General features: G+C 37.3%; 2 protein-coding genes across 3 annotated transcripts in view; one reads left to right on the forward strand and one right to left on the reverse strand.

The window, feature by feature from the left end:
* The window catches only part of zmat3 (zinc finger, matrin-type 3), a 15,608-nt gene extending 12,670 nt beyond the window's left edge, over positions 1-2,938 (reverse strand). The window contains exon 1 of the mRNA XM_060881552.1: positions 2,830-2,938. The gene's annotated coding sequence lies outside the window, so the exon portion shown is untranslated. The remainder of the gene's footprint in view (positions 1-2,829) is intronic.
* On the forward strand, positions 2,925-21,195 carry pik3ca (phosphatidylinositol-4,5-bisphosphate 3-kinase, catalytic subunit alpha). Of its 2 annotated transcripts, XM_060881533.1 has the most exons (22): positions 2,925-3,263; positions 4,269-4,372; positions 6,911-7,329; positions 7,975-8,184; positions 8,916-9,166; positions 10,155-10,400; positions 11,090-11,175; positions 11,286-11,391; positions 11,690-11,842; positions 11,993-12,127; positions 12,458-12,582; positions 12,687-12,768; positions 13,360-13,524; positions 13,631-13,734; positions 14,210-14,381; positions 14,494-14,600; positions 14,702-14,823; positions 14,931-15,009; positions 15,110-15,280; positions 15,392-15,509; positions 15,582-15,736; positions 17,383-21,195. In XM_060881533.1, the coding sequence occupies exons 3-22, from the start codon at positions 6,978-6,980 to the stop codon at positions 17,651-17,653; spliced, it is 3,210 nt and encodes a 1,069-aa protein (XP_060737516.1). In that variant the 5' UTR covers positions 2,925-3,263; positions 4,269-4,372; positions 6,911-6,977; the 3' UTR covers positions 17,654-21,195. The 2 variants fall into 2 exon arrangements, with proteins under 2 accessions (XP_060737516.1, XP_060737525.1); XM_060881542.1 differs by lacking the exons at positions 2,925-3,263; positions 4,269-4,372 and adding an exon at positions 7,532-7,668 and having other exon boundaries at positions 7,191-7,329.
* Positions 21,196-22,062: the final 867 nt, after the last annotated feature.

A 22,062-nucleotide genomic window follows, 5' to 3' on the forward strand; every position in this document is an offset into this window, starting at 1 on the left:
AGCCAGTTTTACTAAAATGTCAATAACTCAAGAATTAAATGAGCTATCAACACCAAACTTGGGACACATGTGAAAGAGGTCAAACTGAGGTCACAGTTCAAAAACCGTGGCGATTGGCCACTTGGTGGTGCTATAACGGAAAAATCACTAAAAACAGCCATTTTTTAAAAAAAACAGTCCAAAAACCAAATTTTGTGTTGACTTGTAAGGCAAAGATTCTGATTCTGATTCTCAGAATGGGTGGGGCTTGTCTCGAAATGGGCGGGGCTTAACCGGTAATAATTAATTTGTAATATTTATAACACTAGCTTACTACCTTTATGTTTTTATGAAATACAGCAAAAACGTGTCAGACACTCGGTGTCTGGTTACTGGTTAGAGACAGCTGAAGGTTTAAAAAAGAAAAAAAATCTCCGACAGGCAGAGACGCAATGCGAGTCGCATTCTACCAAGCAAGCACCACGTCTGAACGAACCCACGTTTACCAGAACTCTACTGGTTAGTAAGTACGTATTATTAACGTTACAACCCGAAAGTAAAAAGCTGAAGAAACCCTAAACATTAACGGAAAAGACCCGCGAACCTGAGTGACTGAGGGAGAGACAGAGAGCTGTTCTGTGTGTGACTGTGAGTGAGCAGAGCGAGACACAGCAACACAATACATCTGTATGTGTGTAGGGGAGGGGCGCTGTGACTAGCCTATCACAGAACGCTGACACAATCAGCTAGCCAATGATGATTTTCATTCAATCCGAGCACAGATATTGACTCGTATTACTCGTATAATACTCGTACTCGGCAGAAGTGCTTTATCCGTACCGGATACTCGTTTCAGCCGAGTATCCGGCTCATCTCTAATGGATATGACTTTGTTTATTTTGTGAGTACTTCACAATATATGTCATGTGACGTACTCACAAAATAAACAATAAACAAAAAATAAACGTTTTAGTAAAACGTCAATAACTCAAGAACTAAATGAGCTATCAACACCAAACTTGTGACACATATGAAAGAGGTCAAACTGAGGTGACAGTTCAAAAACCGTGGCAATTTGCCACTTGGTGGCGCTATAACGGAAAAAACAGCCCTTTTTAAAAAAAGCCCTCTAGCGCCACCAACAGTCCAAAAACCCAATTTTGTGAAGAATCGAATTCTTAAGATACTGATTCTGATTCTGAGAATCGCAGCGGTTTTTGAACTGTGACCTCAGTTTGACCTCTTTCACATGTGTCAGAGGTCAAACTGAGGTCACAGTTCAAAAACCGTGGCGATTGGCCACTTGGTGGCGCTATAACTTGCCAGTCACTTTGTGTATGTGACTTGCGGGTCACTCGTTCTGCATCTGGATGCTTGTGTTTCTTCGCTTTATGGATATGACTTTGTTTATTTTAGGGAAAACTGGACAGGTGAGTACTTCACATGACATATGTTGTGGCACCCTCTGTAGCATGACATATGTAGCATGACATGACATATATTGTCATGTCAATCCAAAGGCCTTAAACGCTTGAACCCGGGAAATGCTGCTTGCAGCTTTAATTATTATTATTATTATTATTATTATTATTATTCCGCCCTAGAAACGGTCGTGCAGCCCAAACTGTAAGGCCTAGAGAACTCAAACTTGGTCAGATGGTAGTACTGGTCACAGTTACTCAGGGCCAATGACAATAATTTTCGAAAATAAGTCGAAATTTTGATTCAGGGTCCTTAAGGGGCCCCAAAACGTTTGGACTGTGAGGAGCCAGTTTTACTAAAATGTCAATAACTCAAGAACTAAATGAGCTATCAACACCAAACCTGGGACACGTGTGAAAGAGGTCAAACTGAGGTCACAGTTCAAAAACCGCGGCGATTGTTTGTTCTTGTTCTCTCTCTCTCTCTCTCTCTCTCTCTCTTTGCGCCACTATCTTTTCAGATCCCTACCATTGGACATCTCCTGTCAATCTTCATTATCCTGTGTGACATCACAGTCCGAACACAGTTCTAGAATCAGAGATTCTTCTGATTCTAGAATCTCTGAGCCCTGAGTTAGTGCTCTCCTCCAAGCACATTCAGCTTCAATTAGAGGGCTCTATTGTTGTTCATTCGGTTTTAGTATGTCAGACTGTTCATGTATCCCAATTTCTTAGTTATTTTGTGTATGTGACTTGCGGGTCACTTTGTGTACGTGACTTGAGGGTCACTTTGTGTATGTGACTTGCCGGTCACTTTGTGTATGTGACTTGCGGGTCACTCGTTCTACATCTGGATGCTTGTGTTTCTTCGCTTTATGGATATGACTTTGTTTATTTTAGGGAAAACTGGACAGGTGAGTACCTCACATGACATATATTGTGCAACACGTTGGTAAGCTTTTCTGTATTAGAGACACTAGGTTAGGAGCGGGTGCCACCCTCTGTAACTTGCGGGTCACTTTGTGTATGTGAAAATCCTTTAAGGCCTTAAACTCCCTAAAGGCCTTAAACGCTTGAACCCAGGAAATGCTGCTTGCAGCTTTAATTATTATTATTGTTGTTATTATATGGATAAAAGCAATCTAAGCAATTTATTTCTGCTTGACTATAAGTTTTCTTTTTCATTAAAAGTAACAAACAAATTTATATCGGATCCAGAGTTTGATTTTCAGTCATAGTGTCAGACTATAAGTTATGTTAAAGCTCCATTAAAAGGGAATCTGGTTACATGATGCATTTTGAGTGTATAACAATTCCACCTCATGTCTGTTACTGTCACTGTTGTAGATGAAGTTGTAGAGAAGAAATCTTGTATTTATTTATACTGCTATAAACATTGGACACTGTACGTATTTTTGTGTCGCATTACGTTGTTGTGGTCGTGTTATCTTTCCCCAGCAGAGTTCACTGGAGTTTCCTAAGAAATCCAAACATTCACGCTAAGCCTCAGTCGCGTCACACAAACAGCACATCTCCTCGCTCCGGTTAGCGTCTCCATCAAGCGACCTGCTACGCTCCTCCTCATCGTTTATTCACATGAAGTAACCTCTACGTGATCTCCATGACAGCGTTTTTCTTCATTTCTGGATTAAACGACCATGTAGCTGAGACCATGTACTTTGTTCGTGTACAGTAATGCGCGGTTTGTGTTCTAAGAAGACAAACGAGATTAGCTGTCTGTCGTTGCTATGGAGAGCCTGCGCCTATCGGGCCGGGCCGGGTAGGCCCAAGGAGCGACCGCGTGTCGGAGTTGCGTCTAAAGCCGGAGGAGGGAACACGAGAGCGGATTACTCAACAGAAAGGGTGCCTCATCTCTTTCATAGTCACTAGCTCAAAACTCTTGAACCAGGAGTGTTTATTTAGCCACAGGCTAGCGCCATGGCTTCAGCAACGAGCAAAGTTTTAGACCATTGAACATTTCTCAGTTCCGAAATTGTTCACGAAGTTATTAGAATCGGGAACCTTTGGCTAACTAGCTGGTTAGCTTGGTGGCTAATTGGTGCCTCTGCTAAGCCAACGGGCTGCATTATGCTCGCTGCCGCAGCTATCGACAGCATATATCATATATGACAGTCATAATGACGTTGAAAAACTAACAATACAAAAATAACAATTCGGTTCATTGTCTAATCTAATCAGTGTCTATACATATGTCAAGCTTTGGTTAATTTCAATCGTATTTACTATTTCGCTAGGACACTCCCATTCTAATTAGCGTACTAGCTTTCTTCGCTAAGGTTCGGGTTAGCTATTTAGCCAGCTAACCTAGCTATTTACGGCTGATTTGCATATGTTCGCCTCAATCAACATGATGTATAGAGAGATGCAGCGACAAATACAACGATATTGATAATACATAATGGATTTAGTGCCTTTCCTTCTTTATGTTGACGCCGGATTTTGTTTAGCCAGCCGGTTCTCTTGGCTAATTTCGTTTAGCTAGCTGACAAGATAGACCTCAGCGACAGGAGTACTAGTAACAGAAATGATATTCTAAAAGGTTTTTAAAGTCTTTTAATACCTGATGGGCTTAAAACTTGAGCGGCCAGGGAACTAATCCCATTAGCTTATAGTTTTCATAAATATTGATCATAAGCCGTCGACTCGCGAGAACAGAGAGCGATTATTGTTTTGGCTTTTTGTCGGTGACCAACGTCGTACTACAATGTTGTTTTCTTTCACTCTGTGGTACTGTCTTTGTTTATAGTAGTAGTTTTAAATTAGACCACAACGTGAGAAAAACTTCTGTCTGGCGTTTATTTAAAGGCTGTGTGTTTATTGCGAAGGTATTTGTTTCCCCTGTTACAGAATACTGCACTTGCACCAGAGGAGTAAATAATTAGGAGACCAACTCCCCTGATGTTCCCAACATGATGATAGCTGTTTTCAGGTTACCCTGAAACTGCTCTATGGTAAGGATCATTTGCTGTCATTGTATTGTACTTTTAGCTACATTACACAGAACATAATACGCACTGGTTCCCTGTGTTGCTCATCTGGCATAAGATTATAGGGCTTTCTGGACATGCTCACAGTTTCCATATATCCTCATGCTTAAATTAGCTGTAAAAAAGTTCCAAACATTTTGGTTGGCTTGAATTTAGTGTAGAGTAATACTGAGTGATGTACTATACTATTCTAAGCATAGTAAACAGTGGTTTATCACACTAGGCGAATGCACTTGTTTCTGCCAGACTAATTGGCTGATGTCATTACAGGGGGAAAACAAGTCTCCATTTTTGTGTGTGTGTGTGTGAAATGCAAAATATTCTTATTATTCTTAATCAAATATACCCCATGCTGAAGGGCAATATCTTCTGTATCACTGAAGTGTTACATTTCTTTAATTGCAGAGTGAGTCAGATAGTACCTTCTTCCTGTAAGCTGTTGGATGACACGTTGTTTTGTTATTGAGACAGATCTCTGTGAGGTATCCACAAAGACTATGACTAGGAAGTGATGACTCAGTTCTAAGTGGAGGAGGCTTTTGCTGTTTCTCAATGTACTGCGGTTCTGCCCTGTTTTCTTTCATAAATAGTAAGTTAAGTTGCGTTATCATAAGTTCTCAGCACAGCTTGGGATGTCTGTCAGAACCTGATGATTCCTGTAAAGTTAAAGGATATTTTCTCAAGTCTTTGTCTGATTGTCCGATCTTGGGTTGTGGACAAATTAAAAGAACAGTAGAGAGATATTATGGCAAATTATGACTTGTGGCAACTAAAATGAAAGGATTTAGACTACCTTGATAGTAGTAGTAGTTAACATTTTAGAAAGTTAACATCCATGTTAGATGTAGGCTGTATTTGATAGTTTGTGGGTCAGCATGTTATTAGATTATTAAGGCGTTGGTTTGTTGATTGGAAGATCTAGATTCAAGCCTCAGTGCTGCCACTGTTGGACCCTTGGGCAAGGCCCTAAAGATTTTCTGCTCAAGGGGCACTGTATCATAGCTGCCCCTGCAATCTGACCTCAGCTTCCAAAGCTGGGATTTGTACAGAAAAGAATTCCACTGTTCAGTAAGGTAATGGGTGGCAATAATAAAGACTGCTTCTTCTATTTCAGTTCTATTAAATGAAATTCTGTAAAAATTCTGTTTGCTGATTAGTGCTGGTTGAGTTCAGACAGAATATTCTTAGGCAATGGGTGTGGTTTACAATCGGGACCTGTTTTAGGTCTGTATGGGTCTGACTGCAGTTCCTGGGCTTCTTGTTTAGAACTAGAACTGGGCAATATTGCAAAAGAAATTACCTAGATTTGTTGAATGATTCTACTCCGTCCAGGGTGTATCCTGCCTTGATGCCCAATGACGCCTGAGATAGGCACAGGCTCCCCGTGACCCGAGGTAGTTCGGATAAGCGGTAGAAAATGAATGAATGAATGAATGTTGAATGATTCTTGATGGATTTTTTTCTTAAATAATTCAATTATAAATAAATTGTGAGTATTTTTTTAGTAGTATGGGCTTTGGGAAATGTAGATATGCAAAATAGTACTGTGGTGTCAATTAGTGGTGCTTTTAATAAGGAATATTTAAAGAATGGATATTGAAAACAAACTTAGTGAGCCCTGATTTTTCTACAGTTATAAATAGAAACCATGTTGCTCATGATATGACATGCCACCACAACTGAGAAGGGGTATTCTTGGGGTAAAAATGGGGTATTCTTCTCAAATCCTAGTTTCTTCCCAGTTTGACATCTTCAGCAGTGTTGCACACAGGATCAGAAATAAACAGAATAAAACTACTTACCTGCTATACAGTTTATTTATTTTTCATATTTTTCAGTTTATTTTATTTGATTAATCAATAAAAATTCACATTTATTTGATCAATCTATAAAAAACAAAAACAAAATTTTCCCTGGTTAAGAAGCCTGTGGTTTTCCTTCCTGTATATATGAACAACAATCTTGATTAGACCATTTCAAAAAATAATTTTAAAACATTAATTTACTTAACATAAATTAATTGTGAAAATCACCAAGCATCAGAACATGTTTAAACTTAAGGCCATATGAAACACTATCTATAATTTTGACATCAAATCCATTTTTTCTCTTTTGGATAAATAGTTATTATGGTGTAATTTTTTTGTTTGTTTGTTTGTTTTTGTTTTTTCTTTCAAGAAGACATGGTCAATGTGAATATTTAACATGAACTTTTTTGACTATTTGTTATCATTTGTTTGGTTTTCCTGTGTCGGTGATAAATACACTGCCTCTGGCTTCTAGGACACAGTTTCCTCTTGCTTACTGTGTATTTTATTATGTAACTTCTTTCACACTTATTTTATATGCCAAACTTGAAGTCCCTGTTGTAAAATATGAACATTTTCTGCAAGTCAGCATAGACCTTTATGTTTTGTAGCATTGTAAATATGCATGAAATATATGAAACAAGCACTGAGTCACTGAAGAGGCATAAATGTTTTTTCTGTTTTCTCTCCTTAGGGGAAAAAGAAGTTGAATAATTTAAAGTGTATTAATTGAGATTGGACAGTTGTGAGAACTAGAGAACATGCCTCCAAGGCCTTCGTCTGGAGAATTATGGGGCATCCATTTGATGCCCCCCAGGATCTTGGTGGATTGTCTGCTGCCGAATGGCATGATACTGACCCTGGAGTGCCTCCGTGAGGCCACACTTGTCACCATCAAACATGAACTGTTTAAGGAAGCACGGAAGTTCCCACTCCATCACCTGCTGCAAGAGGAAGCCTCGTACATCTTTGTCAGTGTAACACAGGAAGCAGAGCGGGAAGAGTTTTACGATGAGACCAGAAGACTCTGTGATCTCAGGCTCTTCCAGCCTTTCTTAAAAGTTATCGAACCTGTAGGCAACAGAGAGGAGAAAATTCTCAACCGGGAAATTGGTAGGAACTTTTTTCTTCTTTCTAGGTAATAATTGTTTTTTTATACAGGGGTTTCAATCTTAAGTTGCTGACAGCTCAACATTTTCATTCTTATCACTTTGCTTATAGCACTGATACGGTGCGTACTAAGTTATTGGATAGTGTGAATTCAAATGTAGTTTCGCAAGCCTGATCATTTGCTAAAAATGATATGTTTTTGCAGTAAGAACTGCCTCAAACGGATCTCCAGCCACTGACGTTTAGCTGGTCAGCAAATATGAAAAATGCATTAATACCATCTAAAGATGGGGTTCTGTACTTTTTTTTTTTTTTGAATACAATGAAATTCTAAATCTGTATGTAAGTAACACACTCATACAACAGTGTAAACATTTCAAATTCAAACATAAAATTAAAGAAATATAGTGCATATGTGTGAAATGGTTTTTTTTTTGTAATACCTGCAAAACACCAGGGGGAAAGAAAAACTAAACTTCTCAGTGTTCCCATGCAAGAAGAATATATTGCACACAGTTCACAGACACAGCAAATGTTTGTGATTTGACTCTTAATGCCCACCCATTTCACATTACCCTTAACTCTGTTTAGATACTAACCAACCCATATTAAAATCTTCTTGAATGTTCCACTTGTTCTGTGTTTCAGGTTTTGCAATTGGTATGCCTGTCTGCGAGTTCGATCTAGTGAAGGATCCCGAAGTGCAGGACTTCAGGCGAAATATACTAAATGTCTGCAAAGATTCAGTAGAACTCAGAGATTCAAATGGGCCTCATAGTCGTGCATTATATGTTTACCCTCCCAATGTGGAGTCTTCACCAGAGCTTCCAAAGCACATTTTTGGCAAATTAGACAAAGGTAGGTGGCGTGAATGCTACCCATAATACTCGGTTTAATGTCGTATAATATTTATTTTTTGTCCTTTTTAAACTCAAATTGAGGTATGAAGAATGTGATTTTTTTCCCCTGCAAATACAACTATTAAATAATAAAAGCTGCTTGCCGGTCATGTGTTAAATATATTCCAGTGTTATTGTTATTTATTCAGAGTTCAATTAATTAATGGCATTAATTATGTCACATACACTGTGATTTTACCTTAAAATGTTATATAGTGTCAAAATCCCTACATCAAAATTGTGGATAGAGAAGTGTTAGTAATGCTAATGCCATGAGGTGGGGAATACCTTTTGCCTTGATTAATGAAGCATTCATATCAGCACTCAGGTTCACTTTTACCATGACTTAAATGGTATTAACTAGCATCCTTGTTGGCCACTTAGCATGCTATGAAAGAGAGAACTGGTAAGTGGAAGTTGGCAAAGGCCTACAAATTCTAAAATGGCTACATTTTTTGGTTGTGTTGGTGTATCAAGTATATATCATGTATTTTTAGTTCATTGGAAAATAATTCAGCACTCAGTCCTAGATTCCCATTATAAGTGAGTTTTAAGTAGATTTGTCTGTACAGGGACATTGACGTTATTATCCATAGTAACCATCTATAGGTCTAATGTCATTTAATGTCTGATCTTCTTAAACATATCTTGTCAAGTCATATTGATTTATTTTTATTTTTCTGAATCCAGGGCAGATTATCGTGGTCATCTGGGTTATTGTGTCACCCAACAATGACAAGCAGAAGTACACACTGAAGATCAACCATGACTGTGTCCCTGAGCAGGTGATAGCAGAAGCCATCAGGAAAAAGACGCGCAGTATGCTGTTGTCAGCCGAGCAGCTGAAGATGTGCGTGCAGGAATACCAGGGCAAGTACATCCTCAAAGTGTGTGGCTGTGACGAGTACCTGCTGGAAAAGTACCCAATCAGTCAATATAAGGTACAAGATTAAATTCCCACAAACTTGCTTCTTTACCATCAGCTGCACACAAAAGCACAATATATTTTTTGTAAATTAGGAGCCTTTTGAATTTCTTTCTCTTCTTCTTATCCTATCCTTGGAATAGATGATGTCAGTTTTGCCAAAGTACAAGTAACAGAATTAGCCACCACAATACATCAGCTTCCCCTTTACATCAGTGTCCTTATGAGATCGAGTGTAGTCAAAAAGACTGCGAAATTTACTAAAATTGTTGCCATTTTGCTTCTTATTGGTACCTCAGGCCTTTATTTCTGCAATGCTGCTTTGCGTGATTGTAAAAAGTGCTATACTTGTAGGCTTGTTTATACAGTAGTAACAAATGTGCTGTTGCATTGATCTTCTTGTTTTTATTTTTTGTTGATTTTTTTTCACCAAATCTGTCAAGCAATGGCAAGCTACATTTACATTTCCAGCATTTAGCAGATGCCCTTATCCAGAGCGACTTACATTTTATCTCATTTTTATACAACTGAGCAATTGAGGGTTAAGGGCCTTGCTCAGGGGCCCAGCAGTGGCAGCTTGGTGGACGTAGGAATAGAACTCACAACCTTCAGATTGGTAGCCCAACACCTTAACCACTAGGCTACCACATCCCACTACACCCCATTGTATGTTTGTCAGTCAGGAAAAAAAATGTTTTTTCCACAGTGTATTATTTTTAATACATTTAATACACTATTTCTCTCACTAGATGGCAGACAAACAGTCTGTTGAAGAAATTTCTCAGATACTGTTCAAAAACCAGTGTGTAGTTTAGGTTGAAACAACATATATATGCTTACATTTTATGTAAGGTGGTGCATTTTGTGTTTTTGTTGTTGTTGTGTACACCATCCTAGGTTGATGAGTAGGAATTCTTACTTGACTTAAGGCACCATTTTCTTTTAATTCTACTAAAGTTTTTAGAAAGAATTTTTTTCCCTTTCCTTCTGTTTTTCTCTCTCAGTATGTGAGGAGTTGCATTATGCTGGGCCGAATGCCGAACCTAATGCTGATGTCAAAAGATAGCTTATACTCCCAGCTGCCCATGGACACATTCACCATGCCCTCATACTCGCGCCGCATCTCCACAGCCACACCATACATGAATGGGGAAGCCTCCAGCAAATCCCTGTGGACCATCAACAGCAACCTGAGAATACGTGTACTCTGTGCAACATACGTCAATGTAAACATCCGGGACATTGATAAGGTGCTTACCTAAAAAACATTAAAAAATGTAGTTAGAATTTAAAACTATGATTTAAAATAAGCAGCTCAGAACATGGCTGTTTATATGTTTATTTTTAGGTATTTATGATATGTTAGAGTGTTGGCATTCTGTGTTTTGTTTAGAAAGTACACAATGGTTGCTGGCTACATCATCAGAACATCAAAAATCACTGGTATATGATGGCCTAGTTATTGCACGTCATGTAGAAATACATGCAGACATCATGACTTGTGCATAATTTTGGCAGGTTTTATTTTTAAGGTAAATGTCATCAAGCTATGCATCACATGGTGAATCATGTCTATAGAAGACCAGTGAACGCAACAATAAAATGTGCCATCTAAATATTCATTCATTCATGTTCTGTAACCACTTAACTTGGCCAGAAAAAAACAGGAAAAGTATCCTGTGGTAGGAACAGAGTCTGGATGAAACTCCAGTCAATTGCTGGATACCATGTACACACACTAATTAAACAACTAGGAGCAGTTTAGCATGAGCGAGTCCACCTACCAGCAGTATGTTGCTTTAAATTAATTGGGACGAATAAGAGAACTTGGTAGAAATCTGGATATTAGTATTTACTTTATGTATAGTGTGTCCTTGCAAACATAGCACCCTTGTTCTTTGTATGTTTATGGTGTCCTATCGTTTGTATTCTCTTATAGATTTATGTCCGGACAGGGATCTACCATGGAGGAGAGCAGTTATGTGACAATGTCAACACGCAGCGTGTTCCATGTTCAAACCCAAGGTATTGCACAAATAAACTGTTATTGCATACTAACAAGAAAGACCAGAACAGGAACACTTTGGTGGTATATGACGCATGTTTGATTTAATATCTCTCTACTGTTCTTTTAGGTGGAATGAGTGGCTTATGTATGACATGAACATTCACGACATTCCACGGGCTGCTCGTCTTTGTCTGTCCATCTGTTCTGTGAAGGGGAGGAAGGGAGCAAAAGAGGTGCCAACATACTTCCTGTCTATACCATTTTTAAATTACAGCCAGATAAGACAGGGTGTCGCTAATATTAATTATGCCGATTAGTAAAGCTGTCATCCGTAACTGAGCCACAGACTCAAAAGTCATAACACCCAGAATTTTAAGCTTTGTAACAGCAGCCGGAATTAAAACACTAAGTTGATTGTATTGTATTTTCAGAATTTGTCTTGTCTCAATGACAATATGACACAATTTAATTTAATTTAATTTAGTGGTGAATTGTCTCTCATTGCATTGTGGCTTTTTCATTCTGTTACAGGAGCACTGTCCACTGGCTTGGGGAAATGTAAACCTCTTTGACTACACACATACACTGGTATCTGGGAAAATGGCACTGAACCTTTGGCCGGTGCCACATGGCCTAGAAGATCTGCTAAACCCCATCGGTGTCACAGGCTCAAACCCCAACAAGGTGTCAGTTCAGTGCAGCCATATTTGAGACAGGGAGTGGAGCTATAAGCAGTCTAGTACTACTACTACTTTGGTTGAATTTGCACTTATGACATTTAACGTGTAATCACTATCGATTTTTAAAACACACTTTCCTTACTGTGTTGACTAGGAAACCCCATGTCTTGAGTTAGAATTTGACTACTTCAGCTGTCCTGTGAAGTTTCCTGACAAGGCCACAATAGAGGATCATGCTATTAAGATGCTGTCCAGGGAAACGGGATACAATTACTTTCAGTCAGGACAGGTGAGCTTCCATTTAAGCATACTACTTTCTTAATTATAACAGAAGATTTTTTAATTTTACTCTTAAGAATGAATATATATATATTGCCTCTTGCCTCAATCTTTATGTATTGCTATATTCACTGAGATGTACTTATTTGTTTTGCAACCCCTGAAAAGTATTTCTGGCATAAATAAGAACAGAGAAAGTGTTATGCTTTCATAATTGTCTTTCAACTTATAGGATTATACTTATTTAAATTTTTATTAAAATTTAAATTTTAGTTTAACTTGTACTTATTTTAATATGTGCATATATTGAGATTTATGCACCCTTTTTTTTTCTCCACAGAGCAACAGACAGGCTCGAGACCACCACATAATGGAGAGTGATCTTGAGCAACTCCGGCAAATAGCAAACCGAGACCCACTTTCTGAGATCACTGAGCAGGAAAAGGACTTCCTTTGGAGACACAGGTATTTCAGCATCAACCACATCTAATTTTTTTTTTTTTGCACTACTTTTGTCTCTGACATCTGGTGCTGGTCTTTAAAATATCAAGATTATTTGTGTTTTTCAGGCAGTATTGTAAAACTATACCAGAGATTCTTCCTAAGATTCTCCTTGCTGTAAAGTGGAACGCGAGAGATGAAGTCGCACAGGTTGTGAAGAAGCTTTATTAACATTATCCCGAATTGGTTAAGAAAAACAATAAATATTGTGCTAATCTTGTAACATGCATGTCCATTACTTACTACTAATGCAGCCACCTTTTGGCAACATGTATATAGTTCTATAGTTAATGTGTCATTTAAACAGGAGCATAATAATTTAAGATTAAATTCAATTGTGCTCTGGAATGTGGATGTTTTAATCACATGGATTTAAAATTGTTATGCAGATACATAACATCCAACTTACCTCATAATGATTGGCCATTACGTTGATGTGTTCCTTGTTTCTAGTTCTGTCTGTGTTTGATGTATGTTGGAATTTCGGTTGCATTTACACTCTTACATAACAGCTTACTAAAATGTGTTCTGAAATGTTTTAAAGTTCTTTTTTTTTTGTGTATTTACATCTGCATTATAAGTAGTTTAGTTCTATCAGGTTGTAATCCCGATCCTGAAGAGGCGTTAATTAGGCTTGTCCACGAGTAACGAAAGAGTATCATGCATAAGTTCTGTATGGTGTCAGTCTATCATGACTTCTCTTTTCACCTTTAACATGCCATCCTTTTTTCCCTCGCTCAGATGTACTGCCTTCTAAAAGGCTGGCCTCAAATAAAACCAGAACAAGCCATGGAGTTACTTGACTGCAACTATCCAGATCCAATGATACGAGAATTTGCAGTACAGTGCCTTGAGAAATATTTGACCGATGATAAACTCTCTCAGTACCTTATTCAGCTGGTCCAGGTTAGATTCTTTTGGTTTGTCATAACATTTTTCCACAATAAACATTCCATGGTGCACAATAAACAACACAAATGTTTTGCATGTATGTGGTGTGTGTGTCCTACAGGTTTTGAAGTATGAGCAGTACCTTGATAACCCCTTGGTGCGATTTCTGCTGAAGAGGGCCCTGACCAACCAGAGGATTGGGCATTTCTTTTTTTGGCATTTGAAGTGAGTGACTCTCCTTACTCCTGAACAGGATGTTGATTATACATAGGCAGTAGTGTGTTTAGATTAATATAACTGATAATGTTTGCAAAAGGATGTTTAGTTCCTTGAGGAAATGTTTACATTGTGTGAAAATATTTGTTTGCATTTGTAATCACATTGCATATACCAACTCATTGCCAAACTCAATTCCGACTGAATGTTTCATCTCGATTCTCATGATCTAGCTTCTGATCATTGAACAGCTTGATAATGAGCTAATGAAATGCAACAGACAAATTAAAAGAAAGAGTTGTTGTTCTTCAGTCTTGCAAACTTGTCTGTGAATTTCACATTTGTCTGGTGCCTGTGAATTGTGTTGTGGGTGATTTTCAGTAATTCTGAATTGCTACAATTTAATGGTAGAGTATTTATTTTTCATGCTTTAGCAATATCACAAGCGTAAATAATACAACTAACTGCACTGTATGTGTCGCAGGTCAGAGATGCACAACAAGACGGTGAGTCAGCGTTTCGGTCTGCTGTTGGAGTCATACTGCCGTGCATGTGGCATGTATTTGAAGCACTTGGGCAGACAGGTAGAAGCTATGGAGAAACTCATCAACCTCACAGACATTCTCAAGCAGGAGAAGAAGGATGAGACACAGAAGGTAGAGTATGTTCTCTCTTTTAGAATTATGCTGTTTTGTGTGGCAATTTTCTTCTTGTTTGAGTTGGTTATGAACTTTTGTCTAACCTCGCTACTCTTTGATGTATCTTTAGGTGCAGATGAAGTTTCTAGTGGAGCAGATGAGGAGGCCAGATTATATGGATGCCCTTCAAAACTTTACCTCTCCATTGAATCCAGCCCACCAGCTCGGCAACCTACGGTGAGCCAGTTAAACACTAGCACTTTCCAGCATTTTCAACTCGACACATCACAGAAACTAATTTTTGTCTGTCGTTGCTTCGTATTTTATATTTGCGTTAGGCTTGAAGAATGCAGAATCATGTCCTCAGCCAAGAGACCTTTGTGGCTTAATTGGGAAAACCCTGACATCATGTCAGAGCTTCTCTTCCAGAACAATGAGATTATCTTTAAGAATGGGGATGGTCAGTCAATTCTTTTTATTTATTTATGTATTTATTTATTTAACCAAAGCTTTATATGTAAATACATCTGGAGTGTGAGGTTTAAACATAAACCAACTCCTTTATAGACCTTAGGCAAGATATGCTGACACTTCAAATCATTAAAATCATGGAGAACATCTGGCAGAACCAAGGGTTAGACCTCAGGTACTTCTGTTTTCTCATTAAACTATTATGCATCTTTATTCAGATGTCACGTATATGAGTGACTAATCATTTGTAGCGTTATACTTTGATTTCTTTACAGAATGCTTCCCTATGGCTGCCTTTCCATTGGAGATTGTGTGGGTCTTATTGAAGTTGTGAGGAGTTCTCATACCATCATGCAAATCCAGTGTAAAGGTGGTCTCAAAGGAGCGTTGCAGTTTAATAGCTCCACCCTGCACCAGTGGCTCAAGGACAAGAACAAGGGCGAGATGTAAGCTTTTGCAATGACTGAACTACCTTCAGGCACATTTCTTTTAATAACGCATAGTTACATTTTTGGTCTTTGTGTCTTTTTTTTGGGGGGGAATATACATTACTGTAGGTATGACCTGGCCATTGACCTGTTCACTCGATCCTGTGCTGGTTATTGCGTAGCCACATTTATTCTGGGCATCGGTGACCGACACAACAGTAACATTATGGTTAAGGAAGATGGACAGGTATGCTTCTAGATTCTCCCAAGTATATTTATATTTTTAAGCATGACTATTAATAGCCTCTGTTTTATTTAGCTGTTTCACATAGATTTTGGTCACTTCCTGGATCATAAAAAGAAGAAGTTTGGCTACAAGAGAGAGCGAGTGCCATTTGTCTTAACTCAAGACTTCTTGATTGTGATTAGCAAAGGAGGAACACAAGAATGCACTAAAACAAGGGAGTTTGAGAGGTATGTTTTTGAAGTTTACATTTTTTTGGAGCAGCATCCATCTCTGGTAGTTGTACTAGTTTAAGTAACAGTAACCCCTTTTGTGCGTTCAAACAGTTCCCAAATTGCTTTTCCCTACCTGACAATAGTTTAAAAGTCCAATTGCTCGATAAAATTCTTTCTTCTAGATTCCTGTCGTACCATTCAGCTGCAGCATAAATTATGCTAAAATAACTTGAAAAAGATTGTGAAAAGCAGATTGCGAAGATTGGGGGCTTTAATGCTGCATGATTAATCATATCGCAATCGCGATGTCTGCCTGTGCGATTATATGACGGCAAAATGTTGCGATTTTATTAAAAAAATAAGTGGTGCCTGTGGTCACTTGACTGGATCCAGTGTGCAGTGCAGAAACTAGAACAACGATGGATGCGGTAGAGATCGACACTGAACTGGTAGGCAAAAAAAAAAAGAGGTGCTGTGCAAGATTTGCAAAACTAATGCTGCTACTGTACATCACGTGACAATACGACAAATTTATATCAGCACGTGGAATAGCACAGAGGACAAATATGATGAATGCATGATGGTGAAAACCAAGATTAATAAAGAGACACCTGAAGGAAACAAGGCACAAGCTGTTACCCAAACAAAACACAATTACAGAAGTCTTCGCATAGATATAAAGGAAACAGACTCCATAACAAAAGACACAATGCCTATACACATCGTTAGTAAAGTGGAATTTCAGAAAATGATCCGCACGCTGGACAAGAGGCATCAGCTGTGCTGTAGCGAAGTTCAAAAGGAAATAGCAACAGTGATGTTCTTTTCAACCACTACGAACCTGTAATCAAGCAGGACAAGCAAACCATTAGCTTGACTGTGCAATTTGTCGATGAGTTTGAACTGAAAAGCCACTGCCTGCAAACAGCGTATTTCCCCGACGAACGCACTGGAGAGGACATAGCCTTGGGCTTGAGAGAGGCACTGGCTGTGTGGGACCTCTTTGATAAGCGTCAGGTCGCTATTACAACAGACAACGGCACCAACATTGTCAAAGCAGTGGAGCTTTATCAGTGGACTAGAATCCAGTGTTTTGGGCATAAATTCACAAACTTCAAAGAGTTTATACAGAGTATATATTATATCCTGCATAATGTCCCTGTTTGTTTGGGCAAAAGGTTTAAAATATCTTATTTTTGTGAAAATGTGTATGTTTTTATTTATTGTTTTAATTATTTAGCTATAATTTTGAGAAAATAAGTTTACATGTAAATGTTATTTCATTTAGTAAAAAAAATTATTTGTAAAAACATTTTCTAGTTTTACAAATACACATTTTAGCAATATCACTAATTTGTGTGTGCATTTTCCTTGATAACTAATCAAGTTTACTCTTGGTACCATTTATTATATCGTAATCGCCTATCGCAATATTGACCACAATAATCGCAATATGAAATTTTTCCCAAATCGTGCAGCCCTATTATTAATTATTGAATATTTTAGCCTAATATAGATTATATTGAATATAACAAATATAAAATGTAGATTTCTTTTATTTTAAATCAACCATAATTATGTCAAATATAATCTCAATAACAAAAGTTGTTAAAAATGAAACCTTAAGATAGATAAATAGTAAAATGTCTTTTGCCCTGCAGGTTTCAGGAGATGTGCTACAAGGCATACCTGGCTATCCGACAGCACGCCAATCTCTTTATCAATCTGTTCTCAATGATGCTGGGCTCCGGCATGCCAGAGTTGCAATCATTTGATGACATTGCCTACATCCGCAAAACTCTGGCACTTGATAAGACTGAACAGGAGGCTCTGGACTACTTCATGAAGCAGATGAATGATGCTCACCATGGTGGATGGACCACAAAGATGGACTGGATCTTCCACACCATTCGACACCATGCCCAGAACTGAGATGGAGCACATATGAAAGGTGTTTGAACTAAAACAGGACCCCTTGTCCAGAACCTACTGGCCTATCTTTGCTAGTAGAAACATGGCAGCCAGACCTCAAAGTTGGGTTAAATGTGCCCCCAACTGACCTTCAGAGCACTAAACAATCCAAAAGATCTTTTTCTCTTTTAATCTCCTTTCTGGCATCCATACAGAAGAGTACTAACCCTAAACTTTGTCCAGAATGGTTGTATATTGTTGCCTGTAGTTTTGTACTGATGACTTTTTTTTTGGTTTGTTCTTGCTGCTCTTTTCCTGGAGAGACCATGGTTACTTTATTTTATTTTATTTTTATTTCAGATTTTCCTTTGAGAAAAAAAACACAAAGTCAACAGGAAGCGTTCTTTATTTTTAGAGCGCTCTTTTGATTACTCATGTCTTCCTCCAAGTACAAATGCCTTTAAATATGCATGGAACCTCTGAGGAACTCGTAGATTAAACAGGGTAGAATTTTTGTTGTTCAGTCTGCGTCCCGAAGGATGGTTTCTGTAGCAAATGTAGAGGATTTGGCATTTCTCATAGTCTTGTTTAAATACTTGGCTCTTGAAAGCTATTGCCCTTGATCACAACAAAGGTTTGTTTTTGTTTTGTTTCTCCACCTCCTTTACAACCATATATTAATGCTGGGATAAAGTAAATTTGGAGTTTGGATAGGATGTATAATTTAAGCAATAGAACACTAACTAAACAGAAACATTGTGAAACAGGTCCAAAAGCTACACTGTGGCTCTCACTGAACATGTATTTCTTTAAACAGCAACTACCAGGAAACATAATGTGTTTCAACATAGGAAAAAGAAAACATTTCAAATATTTCTCCTCAGCGTGACAATTAAGTAGAATGTCCCTTCACATACCTTTTTTTTTTTTTTTTATACCAGCACAGGTGAAGACGTGATTGAGGTAAAGCCTTAATGGAACTTGATGCTTTGTGGCTGAATGCACAGTCCTCCTCATGTGTACTGCATGCAGCAGTAGAGGCTAACTTGGTGCTTAGTACAACCAGTTTTTTGAACACTTTACTTTCAGAAGAGTTGCTTTATTTTCCACTAACATTTAACCATGCAGGTTCATTTATTGTCTGTACATGTCCTCACTTTCATTATGTTCACAGCTATATGGTTTTGTAAGAAATGAAGAATGGTGCTAAATAGAGTCCGCTGTATAGAAAGGGAATAAACTCTGGACGAAATGGATGTTTAATGCTAATATGGCTTTGAAAGCTGAGAATGGTTCAGCCGCTAATGTTCATTATACCATTTACATCGTAATTACACTTTACGGTAGTTCATGTCTGTATTGTATATAATCTTCAACATCCTGTTTGATGCTTTTTATCTTTCCTTATTTGTTTTATGGAGTACACTGTCAGATGTGGTGAGGCTCTGTCAGGTATGCTGTCGGCAGTTTACTCTTGGGGGTTAAAAATTGATATGCATTAAACTTTATGATGTAACATTTGAAAATCCCATGCAAACTCTTTGTGCTGTTTTTAAGAAACTGCAGATATGCATTTTACCAGAGCAGCTTTAGCTTTTCTATTAAATGTCTTATGTGAGAGGGAAAGAAAATCAGGAGTGGCGCTTATTTTGGGGCAAATAGAAAGTGCTCTGACATGCATTCATTTAACAATAAACCATGTGGAATCATGTCTATAACAATCTGATTTTGCTTGACAAAATTCCGAGGGCCAACCAGTAAACGTAAAACAACTGACCTCCAAATGAATAGTGTATATGTCCACAATCATTTTTCTTTGTGTTTGAACCACAACGCCTCATCACTACCTGTTAATCCGACCTCTGTAGTTGTGAAGAAAGCCTGTTGTGTTTTTGCATTACATTTAAGCTGTGAAAATGTAAACATTATAAATGAGGTGCAATCGTGACATCTGTATGGATGTATATCTGCTGGTGGTGGGAATAGCTTGTGCTCGAGAATTTGCTCAAAACTACACTACTTAAAAGAAGCTTCATTTTTATTATTTTTGTTATTTTAAAATCTATTCATTCAAGCCAAAGTTCTTTCTACATGTTATGTTCATCTAAATAATCACCTCAAGCATTAAGAGGGCCAGTCCCTCCCCTGTTTTTGGATAGCTCAATGTTTAATGAAGATAGATATATCATAAGTCTGAAGGACACTTTTTGTACTGTCACAGAAGTATAGTGCTAATGTGAGAAGTTTCTACCCATCAAATTTGAGACTAATCTATATAGTCTGCCATGTTTTTTTTTTTCTTTCTACATTCTGTACAATTCTGTTGGACTATGTTTCACTAACTTGTATTAATACAAAGTAAAGGAAGGCATCTTTATGTCCTAATTTATTATAAGTATCCTGAAGTAAGATGCCATTGTGCTATTCCTGTTTTCTTGTTCATTTATGTGCTGAATTTAAGGTTTCAGATTTTTAAACCTCAATGTGATTCTTATATGCAGTAAACTAAGAGTCAACAGGTATACTGAAATCAACTGATGTATGCTTTTGCACTTTGTAATATTACTTTCCCCTTATTTAAAATGCCTTCAGTCCTAAAGGACAGAGTAGTTTCAACTGCATGTCCTCAGAAGCAGCATTACCAATTGTACTCCTCTACTGCCTGAAACAGGTCAGATGAATTAGCAGTTAGTCCTTGTAAAGCAGCCTTATGTTAGCCCTCCAGAAGCCATTTAATGCATGGTTGTAGTGTTTCGTCTGTACAGGTTACAGATCCTTTGGGGCTGGACCCATTTAAAAGCCCATTTTAAAATGTTTGTGATCATGTGCAAATGCTTTTATTTTCCTTCTTTTTCACCAACCAAGGAAAACCAAGATGCTGGACTCTTTTGGCATCTTTTATATGAATTACAGTAGAAAAAAAAATCATATTTCAGTTTCAAATGTACTTGAATATCATCGCGCCGAACCATCGTTGTATTTTAAGAGCAAATCTGTTATTATGGTGTAGCACTGAAAGTTCACTTGCATAGGCAATTTCATACCGATGATGAATGTGAAAATAGTTTGGTTTTAAGAGACTGCTGGAGAAACCCGTACATGAAAGTTTGCCATTTATAAATCCTAAGAAAAAATATTTCACACTATGTAAAAAGATGGAGTTAATTGTATAAACTTGTACTGAAAACAAGGTCAAAACTGTTATTCTTAAAATATTTTTGAGTTCTTACATTTCTATATCATTCTCCTTAATGTTTCCCTACTTATTGCTTACCCATATTTTTTCATGTGTAATTATTTTTGGTGGGCCAAAAAATGTTCCATACAGCCATCCTGCATGAAATTTATGTTAAAGCCCTATTATTTCTGTTCATTATATGTAGATATAAAAATATGTGGCCTAAGACTGCACTCTATAGTAACCATCTATAACTAATAACAATGACATAGCCTCATTCTCATTTATTTACTGTTTAATTGTGCACCTCAGTTGAAAAGTTGCTTTGTATCCCCAATTTTTTGAGTGTTATGTGACTATGTAAAAATAAACATATTTCAAGAAATTTTGCTTGTGATGATTTTTTTTTTTTTGGTATGTTTTGTAATTGAGGGAAATTTCCCATCAATTCAGTCTCCATGAATGAGGCTTATTTTATTCCATCATTAGACAATATGACAGCATAGTATTTCAATAAAAACCCAGATGGTCAGTACAATATTATGCAAGATATACTGAAAAAGCAGATATATGTGGAGTGTGTGCAATGTTCGATTCAATGGCTGAAAAATGTTATGCAAAGCTTGGTGTTCACCATATTTGTTTTATTTACTCTTGAATAGTTTGCTTCAACACCATGTCACTATGACATGTCATTATTTTATGTTCCATGGAATGTGTTGACTTTTATGTGACTCTGTCTGTGACCTATTAGATAAACTGATTGTTATGCCAAAGCAAAATGTCCATGAATCATTAATATATCATCAATTTCATATTTACTAATCAGCAGAAGTAATTGCAGTAATTTGTTGCAGTTGTTATTTACACTCTCTGGGTGCAATGGGTGAAATATGGTATAATTTGACAAAGAATTTAGCAATTATATTTTCAAATATTTTATACTGTTTCAAAGTCCATAGTAGAGTGCAATGTTGAGGTTGAGGTCACACTACACCAGGTTATGGCATAAACCTGTCAGTTGTATCTTTTATAATAATCTTTTTTATTTTTGGGAATTAGGACTTTTAAAATGCTGTTGATTTAATGTCTTAGTTATAGCAATTAGTTAAGCAAAATATATAAAAAAAACATATACAACAGAACAAATTCATGTAACCAAACCTAGTAAGATGATCAGACAACTAAATTAGAACAACAAAAATAATTACTTTTACATTATTTTGTATTATAACTATTATTATTACTTTTT

This window comes from Tachysurus vachellii, chromosome 1 (genome assembly GCF_030014155.1).
Source record: "Tachysurus vachellii isolate PV-2020 chromosome 1, HZAU_Pvac_v1, whole genome shotgun sequence".
Classification (NCBI taxonomy): Eukaryota; Metazoa; Chordata; class Actinopteri; order Siluriformes; family Bagridae; genus Tachysurus; species Tachysurus vachellii.

What these genes read in the sequence shown, in the direction of transcription:
- pik3ca (XM_060881533.1), top strand. Translation starts at nt 6,978, where the DNA reads ATGCCTCCAAGGCCTTCGTCTGGAGAATTATGGGGCATCCATTTGATG. An exon ending in ACCCAATCAGTCAATATAAG is followed by an intron (nt 9,167 to 10,154) that starts GTACAAGATTAA and finishes TTTCTCTCTCAG; the next exon opens with TATGTGAGGAGTTGCATTAT. An exon ending in AACCAAGGGTTAGACCTCAG is followed by an intron (nt 15,010 to 15,109) that starts GTACTTCTGTTT and finishes ATTTCTTTACAG; the next exon opens with AATGCTTCCCTATGGCTGCC.